This window comes from Ostrea edulis, chromosome 9 (genome assembly GCF_947568905.1).
Source record: "Ostrea edulis chromosome 9, xbOstEdul1.1, whole genome shotgun sequence".
NCBI lineage: Eukaryota > Metazoa > Mollusca > Bivalvia > Ostreida > Ostreidae > Ostrea > Ostrea edulis.
In genome coordinates, this window is record NC_079172.1 from 14,093,980 (window position 1) to 14,106,872 (window position 12,893).

Here is a 12,893-nt window from a genome sequence, read left to right on the forward strand (position 1 = left end):
AATATATGAAAAACAATGCGCATCCTTTTACAGTCATGTGAAACCCAAGTTCATAGAGACAAGGCTGAAATCAAGAAAAAGTGCAAAAAGACGAAAGACTGCAAGGCCAAGTGTGACAAGAAAGAAAAAGAATGCACCTTGTGTTGTACAGGGGATCTGTGTAACAAAAATCAAGGTGGAGTATTATCAATGTGTTTGATGGAATGTTTAGGATAGTGTTGTGTCAGGAAATTTGGAGAATCATTCATTACAATTCATTTTGATAGGATACGCTGAATTTAAGACCTGGGGACAGTGGTCCTCTTGTAGCAAACAATGTGGAGGAGGGAAACGAACGAGAAGCAGGGAGTGCTCCAATGGTGATGTTCCGTGTTCTGGAGATACAAGAGAAGAGCAAGACTGCAACAAACAGACCTGTTCTGCACCAGGTTTGATTTATTGGTTTCTGATCTTAATGTCAATGAGGAGTAAAAAGTACATTATGAAATATCAAATTGCATTTCATACTCTGTCTGAGATCATTGTATTATTTAACTATGAAATACATGTGGAATAATAAAACATACTTCCGTTTGTTGTGAAATTGTACATGAATGAAAGAAAACGACAATCAATATTACTAATCTATAATCATATAGATTGTTAGATTGTAAAGATAACGTATAAATTATAGGTTGTAAGAATCGATTTACTTGTATGGTCTACATACTGATTAACGTATGTGGTAGTGTTTCCAATCCTTAAAATGTACAACTATCACATTGTGTTCAAAATATTTTCAGCTCAAATGCGATGTTACACTTGCTCCTATGGAAAGAAAAATAGTGACTGCACAAAGATCGAAACTTGCAAGAAGGATGAGGAGGTATAGTGTCTTTTACATCTCTATGTTTTAGGTTTATTGTTCCCTTGAACAATGCTGAGCAATCACTTTGAAATATAATGAAGATAAATGTGATAGATTGAAACGTCTTTGGCAATTCTAGGTACAAGCGTGAAATTATTTACATAGCTTAGACACAAATGAAAACATTATTCAATATTTGATTAAATTAATGTATTTTCTGAAAGCAGTATATGAAAAGAAATATACATTTCTTTATAGTCTTGTGAAACCCAAGTTCATAGAGACAAGGCCGAAATCAAGAAAAAGTGCAAAAAGACTAAAGACTGCAAGGCCAAGTGTGACAAGAAAGACAAAGAATGCACCTTGTGTTGTACTGGAGATCTGTGTAACAAAAACCAAGGTGAGTTGTGGCACATTCTTGAAAATATACATTGGTACCGTATAAGTTTTACATGAGATTGTAAAAGTGATTATTGTTCGTTATCGTCACCTTTTCATACTACGATAGGAAAGGGTGGAACTGAAATTGAGGTCATCAACCTATTAAAGTGCATTCATAATATGCGTTGTTTTCTCTTTAAAGGGTACGCTGAATTTAAGACCTGGGGACAATGGTCTTCTTGTAGCAAACAGTGTGGAGGAGGGAAACGAAAGAGAAGCAGGGAGTGTTCTTCTAGCGATATTCCATGTACTGGAGATCAATCAGAAGAACAAGACTGTAATCCACAATCCTGTTCTACATCAGGTCTGATGAAACTGTTACTGTTATTTCATAGATATGACCGATAAATACTATTTTCTGGGAAAAGAATTTTGCTATCTTCGTAGATTGAATACTAATTCAATTCAAAAAACAGGGAAATCCAAGCAAAATATGTATTTCTTCAAATCATTTAAAATGTGTTGCAATGAATGTAAAGTAGATTCAAGTTAAGAATTGAATTTCCTGTTCTTGTTGAAATATAGATGATATAAATTCATCTTGAATGGCGTGATGGAGTATTGAAAAAAAACATCCTTACCTGAAAATGATAAATGGTGAAGAAATGTATAAGATCTAGGGATGGGAGGTTGAATGAAATGGAGATTGATTAAGAGAAGGAAGGAATTGTTTTACCGAGCCCCTGGTTATGTATTTAGAGATGTGGTTCTAATTATTTTCTCCATAGGAGTGAAACATTCTCGAGAGGGACGTTAAACGATATAAAATCAATCCATCAAATGTAATAGTTATCTTACGTAAAATGCTTGTTCCAGTTTGTGTTGGAGATTGTAAAGGCTTGAAGAATGGAGATTATCAGTCCTGTTCCACATGTAAAGGATTTGTTAAATGCTCAAACTCAAGATTGTACAATTTCCAATGTCCTGGAACCACTGTGTGGGATGACAAATCAAAGAGATGTGAATGGACCTCAACGACTTGTAAATCGGCTCCAGGTATTACGCATCTGTATAGCGAAATGCATGGAACGTTAAGATTAAACTCCAGTATATTTCAGATATCTGACGTATGTGTATTGTCAATGTTATTGTAGGCATGAATGAACCAGAATATAATGAATGGTGTTCTAAATCTGATTATATCCTCCATTGTACTTGATTCCGAAACATGATATATGCATGACGAGTTCGCAATTTGTCAGTTTTAATACCAATGAAGAAGAGATGTAGTCAAGTAAATGATGTACGTAGAATGTGTTTGTATTTTGAAGAGATGATGAATTATTATTCTGGGGATGTATTTTCAGCTCAAATGAGATGTTACACTTGTTCTTATGGAAAGAAAAATAGTGACTGCACAAAGATCGAAACTTGCAAGAAGGATGAGGAGGTATAGTGTCCCTTACATCTATATGTTTTAGGTTGATTGTTCCCTTGAACAATGCTGAGCAATCACCATGAAATATAATGAAGATGATGGTGACAAATCGAAACGTCTTTGGAAATTATTGATACAAACATGAAAGTAGTAGCATATATTACTAACAAACGAAAACATCATTCAATATTCGATCACAAATTTATCTTCTGAAATCAATATATGAAAAACAATGCGCATCCTTTTACAGTCATGTGAAACCCAAGTTCATAGAGACAAGGCTGAAATCAAGAAAAAGTGCAAAAAGACGAAAGACTGCAAGGCCAAGTGTGACAAGAAAGAAAAAGAATGCACCTTGTGTTGTACAGGGGATCTGTGTAACAAAAATCAAGGTGGAGTATTATCAATGTGTTTGATGGAATGTTTAGGATAGTGTTGTGTCAGGAAATTTGGAGAATCATTCATTACAATTCATTTTGATAGGATACGCTGAATTTAAGACCTGGGGACAGTGGTCCTCTTGTAGCAAACAATGTGGAGGAGGGAAACGAACGAGAAGCAGGGAGTGCTCCAATGGTGATGTTCCGTGTTCTGGAGATACAAGAGAAGAGCAAGACTGCAACAAACAGACCTGTTCTGCACCAGGTTTGATTTATTGGTTTCTGATCTTAATGTCAATGAGGAGTAAAAAGTACATTATGAAATATCAAATTGCATTTCATACTCTGTCTGAGATCATTGTATTATTTAACTATGAAATACATGTGGAATAATAAAACATACTTCCGTTTGTTGTGAAATTGTACATGAATGAAAGAAAACGACAATCAATATTACTAATCTATAATCATATAGATTGTTAGATTGTAAAGATAACGTATAAATTATAGGTTGTAAGAATCGATTTACTTGTATGGTCTACATACTGATTAACGTATGTGGTAGTGTTTCCAATCCTTAAAATGTACAACTATCACATTGTGTTCAAAATATTTTCAGCTCAAATGCGATGTTACACTTGCTCCTATGGAAAGAAAAATAGTGACTGCACAAAGATCGAAACTTGCAAGAAGGATGAGGAGGTATAGTGTCTTTTACATCTCTATGTTTTAGGTTTATTGTTCCCTTGAACAATGCTGAGCAATCACTTTGAAATATAATGAAGATAAATGTGATAGATTGAAACGTCTTTGGCAATTCTAGGTACAAGCGTGAAATTATTTACATAGCTTAGACACAAATGAAAACATTATTCAATATTTGATTAAATTAATGTATTTTCTGAAAGCAGTATATGAAAAGAAATATACATTTCTTTATAGTCTTGTGAAACCCAAGTTCATAGAGACAAGGCCGAAATCAAGAAAAAGTGCAAAAAGACTAAAGACTGCAAGGCCAAGTGTGACAAGAAAGACAAAGAATGCACCTTGTGTTGTACTGGAGATCTGTGTAACAAAAACCAAGGTGAGTTGTGGCACATTCTTGAAAATATACATTGGTACCGTATAAGTTTTACATGAGATTGTAAAAGTGATTATTGTTCGTTATCGTCACCTTTTCATACTACGATAGGAAAGGGTGGAACTGAAATTGAGGTCATCAACCTATTAAAGTGCATTCATAATATGCGTTGTTTTCTCTTTAAAGGGTACGCTGAATTTAAGACCTGGGGACAATGGTCTTCTTGTAGCAAACAGTGTGGAGGAGGGAAACGAAAGAGAAGCAGGGAGTGTTCTTCTAGCGATATTCCATGTACTGGAGATCAATCAGAAGAACAAGACTGTAATCCACAATCCTGTTCTACATCAGGTCTGATGAAACTGTTACTGTTATTTCATAGATATGACCGATAAATACTATTTTCTGGGAAAAGAATTTTGCTATCTTCGTAGATTGAATACTAATTCAATTCAAAAACAGGGAAATCCAAGCAAAATATGTATTTCTTCAAATCATTTAAAATGTGTTGCAATGAATGTAAAGTAGATTCAAGTTAAGAATTGAATTTCCTGTTCTTGTTGAAATATAGATGATATAAATTCATCTTGAATGGAGTGATGGAGTATTGAAAAAAAACATCCTTACCTGAAAATGATAAATGGTGAAGAAATGTATAAGATCTAGGGATGGGAGGTTGAATGAAATGGAGATTGATTAAGAGAAGGAAGGAATTGTTTTACCGAGCCCCTGGTTATGTATTTAGATATGTGGTTCTAATTATTTTCTCCATAGGAGTGAAACATTCTCGAGAGGGACGTTAAACGATATAAAATCAATCCATCAAATGTAATAGTTATCTTACGTAAAATGCTTGTTCCAGTTTGTGTTGGAGATTGTAAAGGCTTGAAGAATGGAGATTACCAGTCCTGTTCCACATGTAAAGGATTTGTTAAATGCTCAAACTCAAGATTGTACAATTTCCAATGTCCTGGAACCACTGTGTGGGATGACAAATCAAAGAGATGTGAATGGACCTCAACGACTTGTAAATCGGCTCCAGGTATTACGCATCTGTATAGCAAAATGCATGGAACGTTAAGATTAAACTCCAGTATATTTCAGATATCTGACGTATGTGTATTGTCAACGTTATTGTAGACATGAATGAACCAGAATATAATGAATGGTGTTCTAAATCTGATTATATCCTCCATTGTACTTGATTCCGAAACATGATATATGCATGACGAGTTCGCAATTTGTCAGTTTTAATACCAATGAAGAAGAGATGTAGTCAAGTAAATGATGTAAGTAGAATGTGTTTGTATTTTGAAGAGATGATGAATTATTATTCTGGGGATGTATTTTCAGCTCAAATGAGATGTTACACTTGTTCTTATGGAAAGAAAAATAGTGACTGCACAAAGATCGAAACTTGCAAGAAGGATGAGGAGGTATAGTGTCCCTTACATCTATATGTTTTATGTTGATTGTTCCCTTGAACAATGCTGAGCAATCACCATGAAATATAATGAAGATAAATGTGATAGATTGAAACGTCTTTGTAAATTCTAGGTACAAGCATGAAAGTATTTACATATCTTAGACACAAATGAAAACATCATTCAATATTCGATCACAAATTTATCTTCTGAAATCAATATATGAAAAACAATGCGCATCTTTTTACAGTCATGTGAAACCCAAGTTCATAGAGACAAGGCTGAAATCAAGAAAAAGTGCAAAAAGACGAAAGACTGCAAGGCCAAATGTGACAAGAAAGAAAAAGAATGCACCTTGTGTTGTACAGGGGATCTGTGTAACAAAAATCAAGGTGGAGTATTATCAATGTGTTTGATGGAATGTTTAGGATAGTGTTGTGTCAGGAAAGTTGGAGAATCATTCATTACAATTCATTTTGATAGGATACGCTGAATTTAAGACCTGGGGACAGTGGTCCTCTTGCAGCAAACAATGTGGAGGAGGGAAACGAACGAGAAGCAGGGAGTGCTCCAATGGTGATGTTCCGTGTTCTGGAGATACAAGAGAAGAGCAAGACTGCAACAAACAGACCTGTTCTGCACCAGGTTTGATTTATTGGTTTCTGATCTCAATGTCAATGAGGAGAAAAAAGTACATTATGAAATATCAAATTGCATTTCATACTCTGTCTGAGATCATTGTATTATTTAACTATGAAATACATGTGGAATAATAAAACATACTTCCGTTTGTTGTGAAATTGTACATGAATGAAAGAAAACAACAATCAATATTACTAATCTATAATCATATAGATTGTAAAGATAACGTATAAATTATAGGTTGTAAGAATTGAATGACTTGTATGATCTACATACTGATTAACGTTTGTGGTAGTGCTTCCAATCCTTAAAATGTACAATTATCAGATTGTGTTCAAAATATTTTCAGCTCAAATGCGATGTTACACTTGCTCCTATGGAAAGAAAAATAGTGACTGCACAAAGATCGAAACTTGCAAGAAGGATGAGGAGGTATAATGTCCCTTACATCTCTATGTTTTAGGTTGATTGTTCCCTTGAACAATGCTGAGCAATCACCATGAAATATAATGAAGATGATGGTGACAAATCGAAACGTCTTTGGAAATTATTGATACAAACATGAAAGTAGTAGCATATATTACTAACAAACGAAAACATCATTCAATATTCGATCACAAATTTATCTTCTGAAATCAATATATGAAAAACAATGCGCATCCTTTTACAGTCATGTGAAACCCAAGTTCATAGAGACAAGGCTGAAATCAAGAAAAAGTGCAAAAAGACGAAAGACTGCAAGGCCAAGTGTGACAAGAAAGAAAAAGAATGCACCTTGTGTTGTACAGGGGATCTGTGTAACAAAAATCAAGGTGGAGTATTATCAATGTGTTTGATGGAATGTTTAGGATAGTGTTGTGTCAGGAAATTTGGAGAATCATTCATTACAATTCATTTTGATAGGATACGCTGAATTTAAGACCTGGGGACAGTGGTCCTCTTGTAGCAAACAATGTGGAGGAGGGAAACGAACGAGAAGCAGGGAGTGCTCCAATGGTGATGTTCCGTGTTCTGGAGATACAAGAGAAGAGCAAGACTGCAACAAACAGACCTGTTCTGCACCAGGTTTGATTTATTGGTTTCTGATCTTAATGTCAATGAGGAGTAAAAAGTACATTATGAAATATCAAATTGCATTTCATACTCTGTCTGAGATCATTGTATTATTTAACTATGAAATACATGTGGAATAATAAAACATACTTCCGTTTGTTGTGAAATTGTACATGAATGAAAGAAAACGACAATCAATATTACTAATCTATAATCATATAGATTGTTAGATTGTAAAGATAACGTATAAATTATAGGTTGTAAGAATCGATTTACTTGTATGGTCTACAGACTGATTAACGTATGTGGTAGTGTTTCCAATCCTTAAAATGTACAACTATCACATTGTGTTCAAAATATTTTCAGCTCAAATGCGATGTTACACTTGCTCCTATGGAAAGAAAAATAGTGACTGCACAAAGATCGAAACTTGCAAGAAGGATGAGGAGGTATAGTGTCTTTTACATCTCTATGTTTTAGGTTTATTGTTCCCTTGAACAATGCTGAGCAATCACTTTGAAATATAATGAAGATAAATGTGATAGATTGAAACGTCTTTGGCAATTCTAGGTACAAGCGTGAAATTATTTACATAGCTTAGACACAAATGAAAACATTATTCAATATTTGATTAAATTAATGTATTTTCTGAAAGCAGTATATGAAAAGAAATATACATTTCTTTATAGTCTTGTGAAACCCAAGTTCATAGAGACAAGGCCGAAATCAAGAAAAAGTGCAAAAAGACTAAAGACTGCAAGGCCAAGTGTGACAAGAAAGACAAAGAATGCACCTTGTGTTGTACTGGAGATCTGTGTAACAAAAACCAAGGTGAGTTGTGGCACATTCTTGAAAATATACATTGGTACCGTATAAGTTTTACATGAGATTGTAAAAGTGATTATTGTTCGTTATCGTCACCTTTTCATACTACGATAGGAAAGGGTGGAACTGAAATTGAGGTCATCAACCTATTAAAGTGCATTCATAATATGCGTTGTTTTCTCTTTAAAGGGTACGCTGAATTTAAGACCTGGGGACAATGGTCTTCTTGTAGCAAACAGTGTGGAGGAGGGAAACGAAAGAGAAGCAGGGAGTGTTCTTCTAGCGATATTCCATGTACTGGAGATCAATCAGAAGAACAAGACTGTAATCCACAATCCTGTTCTACATCAGGTCTGATGAAACTGTTACTGTTATTTCATAGATATGACCGATAAATACTATTTTCTGGGAAAAGAATTTTGCTATCTTCGTAGATTGAATACTAATTCAATTCAAAAACAGGGAAATCCAAGCAAAATATGTATTTCTTCAAATCATTTAAAATGTGTTGCAATGAATGTAAAGTAGATTAAAGTTAAAATATAAGTTGATGAATTGAATTTCCTGTTCTTGTTGAAATATAGATGATATAGATTCATCTTCAAAGGCGTCATGGATTATTGAACAAAATATCCTTATTTGAAAATGATAAATGGAGAAGAAATGTATGATAAGATTTAAGGATGGGAGGTTGATTGAAATGGAGATTGATTAAGAGAAGGAAGGAATTGTTTTACCGAGCCCCTGGTTATGTATTTAGATATGTGGTTCTAATTATTTTCTGCATAGGAGTGAAACATTTTCGAGAGGGACGTTAAACAATCTAAAATCAATCCATCAAATGTAATAGTTATCTTACGTAAAATGCTTGTTCCAGTTTGTGTTGGAGATTGTAAAGGCTTGAAGAATGGAGATTACCAGTCCTGTTCCACATGTAAAGGATTTGTTAAATGCTCAAACTCAAGATTGTACAATTTCCAATGTCCTGGAACCACTGTGTGGGATGACAAATCAAAGAGATGTGAATGGACCTCAACGACTTGTAAATCGGCTCCAGGTATTACGCATCTGTATAGCAAAATGCATGGAACGTTAAGATTAAACTCCAGTATATTTCAGATATCTGACGTATGTGTATTGTCAACGTTATTGTAGGTATGAATGAACTAGAATATAATGAATGGTGTTCTAAATCTGATTATATTTTCCATTGTACTTGATTCCGAAACATGATATATGCATGACGAGTTCGAAATTTGTCAGTTTTAATACCAATGAAAAAGAGATGTAGTCAAGTAAATGATGTACGTAGAATGTGTTTGTATTTTGAAGAGATGAAGAATTATTATTCTGGGGATGTATTTTCAGCTCAAATGAGATGTTACACTTGTTCTTTTGGAAAGAAAAATAGTGACTGCACAAAGATCGAAACTTGCAAGAAGGATGAGGAGGTATGGTGTACTTGGCATCTATTTGCTTTAGGTTGATTATTCCCTACAATAATGCTGAGCTATCACCATGAAATATAATGAAGATGATGGTGACAAATCGAAACGTCTTTGGAAATTATTGATACAAACATGAAAGTAGTAGCATATATTACTAACAAACGAAAACATCATTCAATATTCGATCACAAATTTATCTTCTGAAATCAATATATGAAAAACAATGCGCATCTTTTTACAGTCATGTGAAACCCAAGTTCATAGAGACAAGGCTGAAATCAAGAAAACGTGCAAAAAGACGAAAGACTGCAAGGCCAAGTGTGACAAGAAAGAAAAAGAATGCACCTTGTGTTGTACAGGGGATCTGTGTAACAAAAATCAAGGTGGAGTATTATCAATGTGTTTGATGGAATGTTTAGGATAGTGTTGTGTCAGGAAATTTGGAGAATCATTCATTACAATTCATTTTGATAGGATACGCTGAATTTAAGACCTGGGGACAGTGGTCCTCTTGTAGCAAACAATGTGGAGGAGGGAAACGAACGAGAAGCAGGGAGTGCTCCAATGGTGATGTTCCGTGTTCTGGAGATACAAGAGAAGAGCAAGACTGCAACAAACAGACCTGTTCTGCACCAGGTTTGATTTATTGGTTTCTGATCTTAATGTCAATGAGGAGTAAAAAGTACATTATGAAATATCAAATTGCATTTCATACTTTGTCTGAGATCATTGTATTATTTAACTATGAAATACATGTGGAATAATAAAATATACTTCCGTTTGTTGTGAAATTGTACATGAATGAAAGAAAACGACAATCAATATTACTAATCTATAATCATATAGATTGTTAGATTGTAAAGATAACGTATAAATTATAGGTTGTAAGAATCGATTTACTTGTATGGTCTACATACTGATTAACGTATGTGGTAGTGCTTCCAATCCTTAAAATGTACAACTATCACATTGTGTTCAAAATATTTTCAGCTCAAATGCGATGTTACACTTGCTCCTATGGAAAGAAAAATAGTGACTGCACGAAGATCGAAACTTGCAAGAAGGATGAGGAGGTATAGTGTCTTTTACATCTCTATGTTTTAGGTTTATTGTTCCCTTGAACAATGCTGAGCAATCACTTTGAAATATAATGACGATAAATGTGATAGATTGAAACGTCTTTGGCAATTCTAGGTACAAGCGTGAAATTATTTACATAGCTTAGACACAAATGAAAACATTATTCAATATTTGATTAAATTAATGTATTTTCTGAAAGCAGTATATGAAAAGAAATACACATTTCTTTATAGTCTTGCGAAACCCAAGTTCATAGAGACAAGGCCGAAATCAAGAAAAAGTGCAAAAAGACTAAAGACTGCAAGGCCAAGTGTGACAAGAAAGAAAAAGAATGCACCTTGTGTTGTACTGGAGATCTGTGTAACAAAAACCAAGGTGAGTTGTGACACATTCTTGAAAATATACATGAGATTGTAAAAGTGATTATTGTTCGTTATCGTCACCTTTGCATGCTACGAAAGGAGAAGGTGTAACTGAAAATGATTTCATCAACCTATTAGAGGCATAGGGTCTAAGATATTGGTGAAATGTTTCATGTTCCAAAAAGGTGGCAACATTCAAGATCATAACCAGAAAATCATAGAAAGTTCTTCAGAATGTTTACAAACACATTGGATATGATAGTAATTACAAAAATGATTCCCTGTTCTCATTTGCCTAAACTGGTACCCTGTTGAATTTGCATCTCTTATGTTTGTGTGTAGCCACCAATAAGTGGGGTACCAGTTTAATTTATTGTCCTCCAGACAAAAGTTTTATACAGGGTTAAAAGGTCAAAATGACTTCAATTTCGAAGCGCTGCAGCTATATATAACTCATAATGGATACTACGGATTTGTTTTTTTTTTTTAGTTCTTGCAAATATTGTGATGTCATTTTTGAGATGAAAGATATACCCTATGTCTTTAAAGTGCATTCATGATATGCGTTGTTTTCTCTTTAAAGGGTACGCTGAATTTAAGACCTGGGGACAATGGTCTTCTTGTAGCAAACAGTGTGGAGGAGGGAAACGAAAGAGAAGCAGGGAGTGTTCTTCTAGTGATATTCCATGCACTGGCGATCAATCAGAAGAACAAGACTGTAATCTACAATCCTGTTCTACATCAGGTCTGATGAAACTGTTACTGTTATTTCATATATGTGACTGATAAATAGTATTTTGGGGGGAAAGAATTTTGCTATCTTCGTATATTGAATAGTAATTCAATTCAATAACAGGGAAATCCAAGCAAAATATGTATTGCTTCAAATCATTTAAAATGTGTTGCAATGAATGTAAAGTAGATTCAAGTCAAAATATAAGTTGATAAATTGAATTTCCTATTCTTGTTAAAAATATAGATGATATAAATTCATTTTCAAAGGAGTCATGGAGTAAAGAACAAAATATCCTTATTTGAAAATGATAAATGGAGAAGAAATGTATGATAAGATCTAGGACTGGGAGGTTGAATGAAATGGTGATTGATTAAGAGAAGGAAGGAATTGTTTTACCGAGCCCCTGATTATGTATTTAGATATTTGGTCGTAATTATTTTCTCCATAGGAGTGAAAAATTATCGAGAGGGACGTTAAACAATTTAAAATCCATCAAATGTAATAGTTATCTTACGTAAAATGCTTGTTCCAGTTTGTGTTGGAGATTGTAAAGGCTTGAAGAATGGAGATTACCAGTCCTGTTCCACATGTAAAGGATTTGTTAAATGCTCAAACTCAAGATTGTACAATTTCCAATGTCCTGGAACCACTGTGTGGGATGACAAATCAAAGAGATGTGAATGGACCTCAACGACTTGTAAATCGGCTCCAGGTATTACGCATCTGTATAGCAAAATGCATGGAACGTTAAGATTAAACTCCAGTATATTTCAGATATCTGACGTATGTGTATTGTCAACGTTATTGTAGGCATGAATGAACCAGAATATAATGAATGGTGTTCTAAATCTGATTATAAACTCCATTGAACAAGATTCCGAAACATGATATATGCCTGACGAGTTCGGAATTTGTCAGTTTCAATACCAATGAAGAAGGGGTATTGAGTTTGTGATATGAAAAAATTAAGCTGGGGTAGTTATGTAAATGATGTACGTAGAATGTGTTTGTATTTTGAAGAGATAATGAATAATTATTCTGGGGATATATTTTCAGCTCAAATGAGATGTTTCACTTGTTCCTATGGAAAGAAAAATAGTGACTGCACAAAGATCGAAACTTGCAAGAAGGATGAGGAGGTAAAGTGTACCTTAACGTTGTTTTACATGTAGGTTTATTCGTCTATACAACAATGCTGG

General features: G+C 34.2%; 2 protein-coding genes across 2 annotated transcripts in view; both read left to right on the top strand.

The window, feature by feature from the left end:
• LOC125660217 (SCO-spondin-like) overlaps positions 1 to 10,280 on the top strand; it is a 30,436-nt gene extending 20,156 nt beyond the window's left edge. Inside the window, exons 38-63 of the mRNA XM_056148216.1 lie at positions 34 to 175; positions 267 to 428; positions 783 to 865; positions 1,106 to 1,247; positions 1,431 to 1,592; positions 2,105 to 2,284; positions 2,596 to 2,678; positions 2,917 to 3,058; positions 3,150 to 3,311; positions 3,666 to 3,748; positions 3,989 to 4,130; positions 4,314 to 4,475; positions 4,987 to 5,166; positions 5,478 to 5,560; positions 5,799 to 5,940; positions 6,032 to 6,193; positions 6,540 to 6,622; positions 6,861 to 7,002; positions 7,094 to 7,255; positions 7,610 to 7,692; positions 7,933 to 8,074; positions 8,258 to 8,419; positions 8,946 to 9,125; positions 9,437 to 9,519; positions 9,758 to 9,899; positions 9,991 to 10,280. Of these exons, the coding sequence (XP_056004191.1) occupies positions 34 to 175; positions 267 to 428; positions 783 to 865; positions 1,106 to 1,247; positions 1,431 to 1,592; positions 2,105 to 2,284; positions 2,596 to 2,678; positions 2,917 to 3,058; positions 3,150 to 3,311; positions 3,666 to 3,748; positions 3,989 to 4,130; positions 4,314 to 4,475; positions 4,987 to 5,166; positions 5,478 to 5,560; positions 5,799 to 5,940; positions 6,032 to 6,193; positions 6,540 to 6,622; positions 6,861 to 7,002; positions 7,094 to 7,255; positions 7,610 to 7,692; positions 7,933 to 8,074; positions 8,258 to 8,419; positions 8,946 to 9,125; positions 9,437 to 9,519; positions 9,758 to 9,899; positions 9,991 to 10,280 (3,681 nt within the window). The remainder of the gene's footprint in view (positions 1 to 33; positions 176 to 266; positions 429 to 782; positions 866 to 1,105; positions 1,248 to 1,430; positions 1,593 to 2,104; positions 2,285 to 2,595; positions 2,679 to 2,916; positions 3,059 to 3,149; positions 3,312 to 3,665; positions 3,749 to 3,988; positions 4,131 to 4,313; positions 4,476 to 4,986; positions 5,167 to 5,477; positions 5,561 to 5,798; positions 5,941 to 6,031; positions 6,194 to 6,539; positions 6,623 to 6,860; positions 7,003 to 7,093; positions 7,256 to 7,609; positions 7,693 to 7,932; positions 8,075 to 8,257; positions 8,420 to 8,945; positions 9,126 to 9,436; positions 9,520 to 9,757; positions 9,900 to 9,990) is intronic.
• Positions 10,281 to 10,511: 231 nt separating this feature from the next.
• Positions 10,512 to 12,879, top strand: LOC130050056 (A disintegrin and metalloproteinase with thrombospondin motifs adt-2-like). The gene is made up of 5 exons (XM_056148610.1): positions 10,512 to 10,589; positions 10,830 to 10,971; positions 11,542 to 11,703; positions 12,227 to 12,406; positions 12,751 to 12,879. The coding sequence occupies exons 1-5, from the start codon at positions 10,512 to 10,514 to the stop codon at positions 12,864 to 12,866; spliced, it is 678 nt and encodes a 225-aa protein (XP_056004585.1). The 3' UTR covers positions 12,867 to 12,879.
• Positions 12,880 to 12,893: the final 14 nt, after the last annotated feature.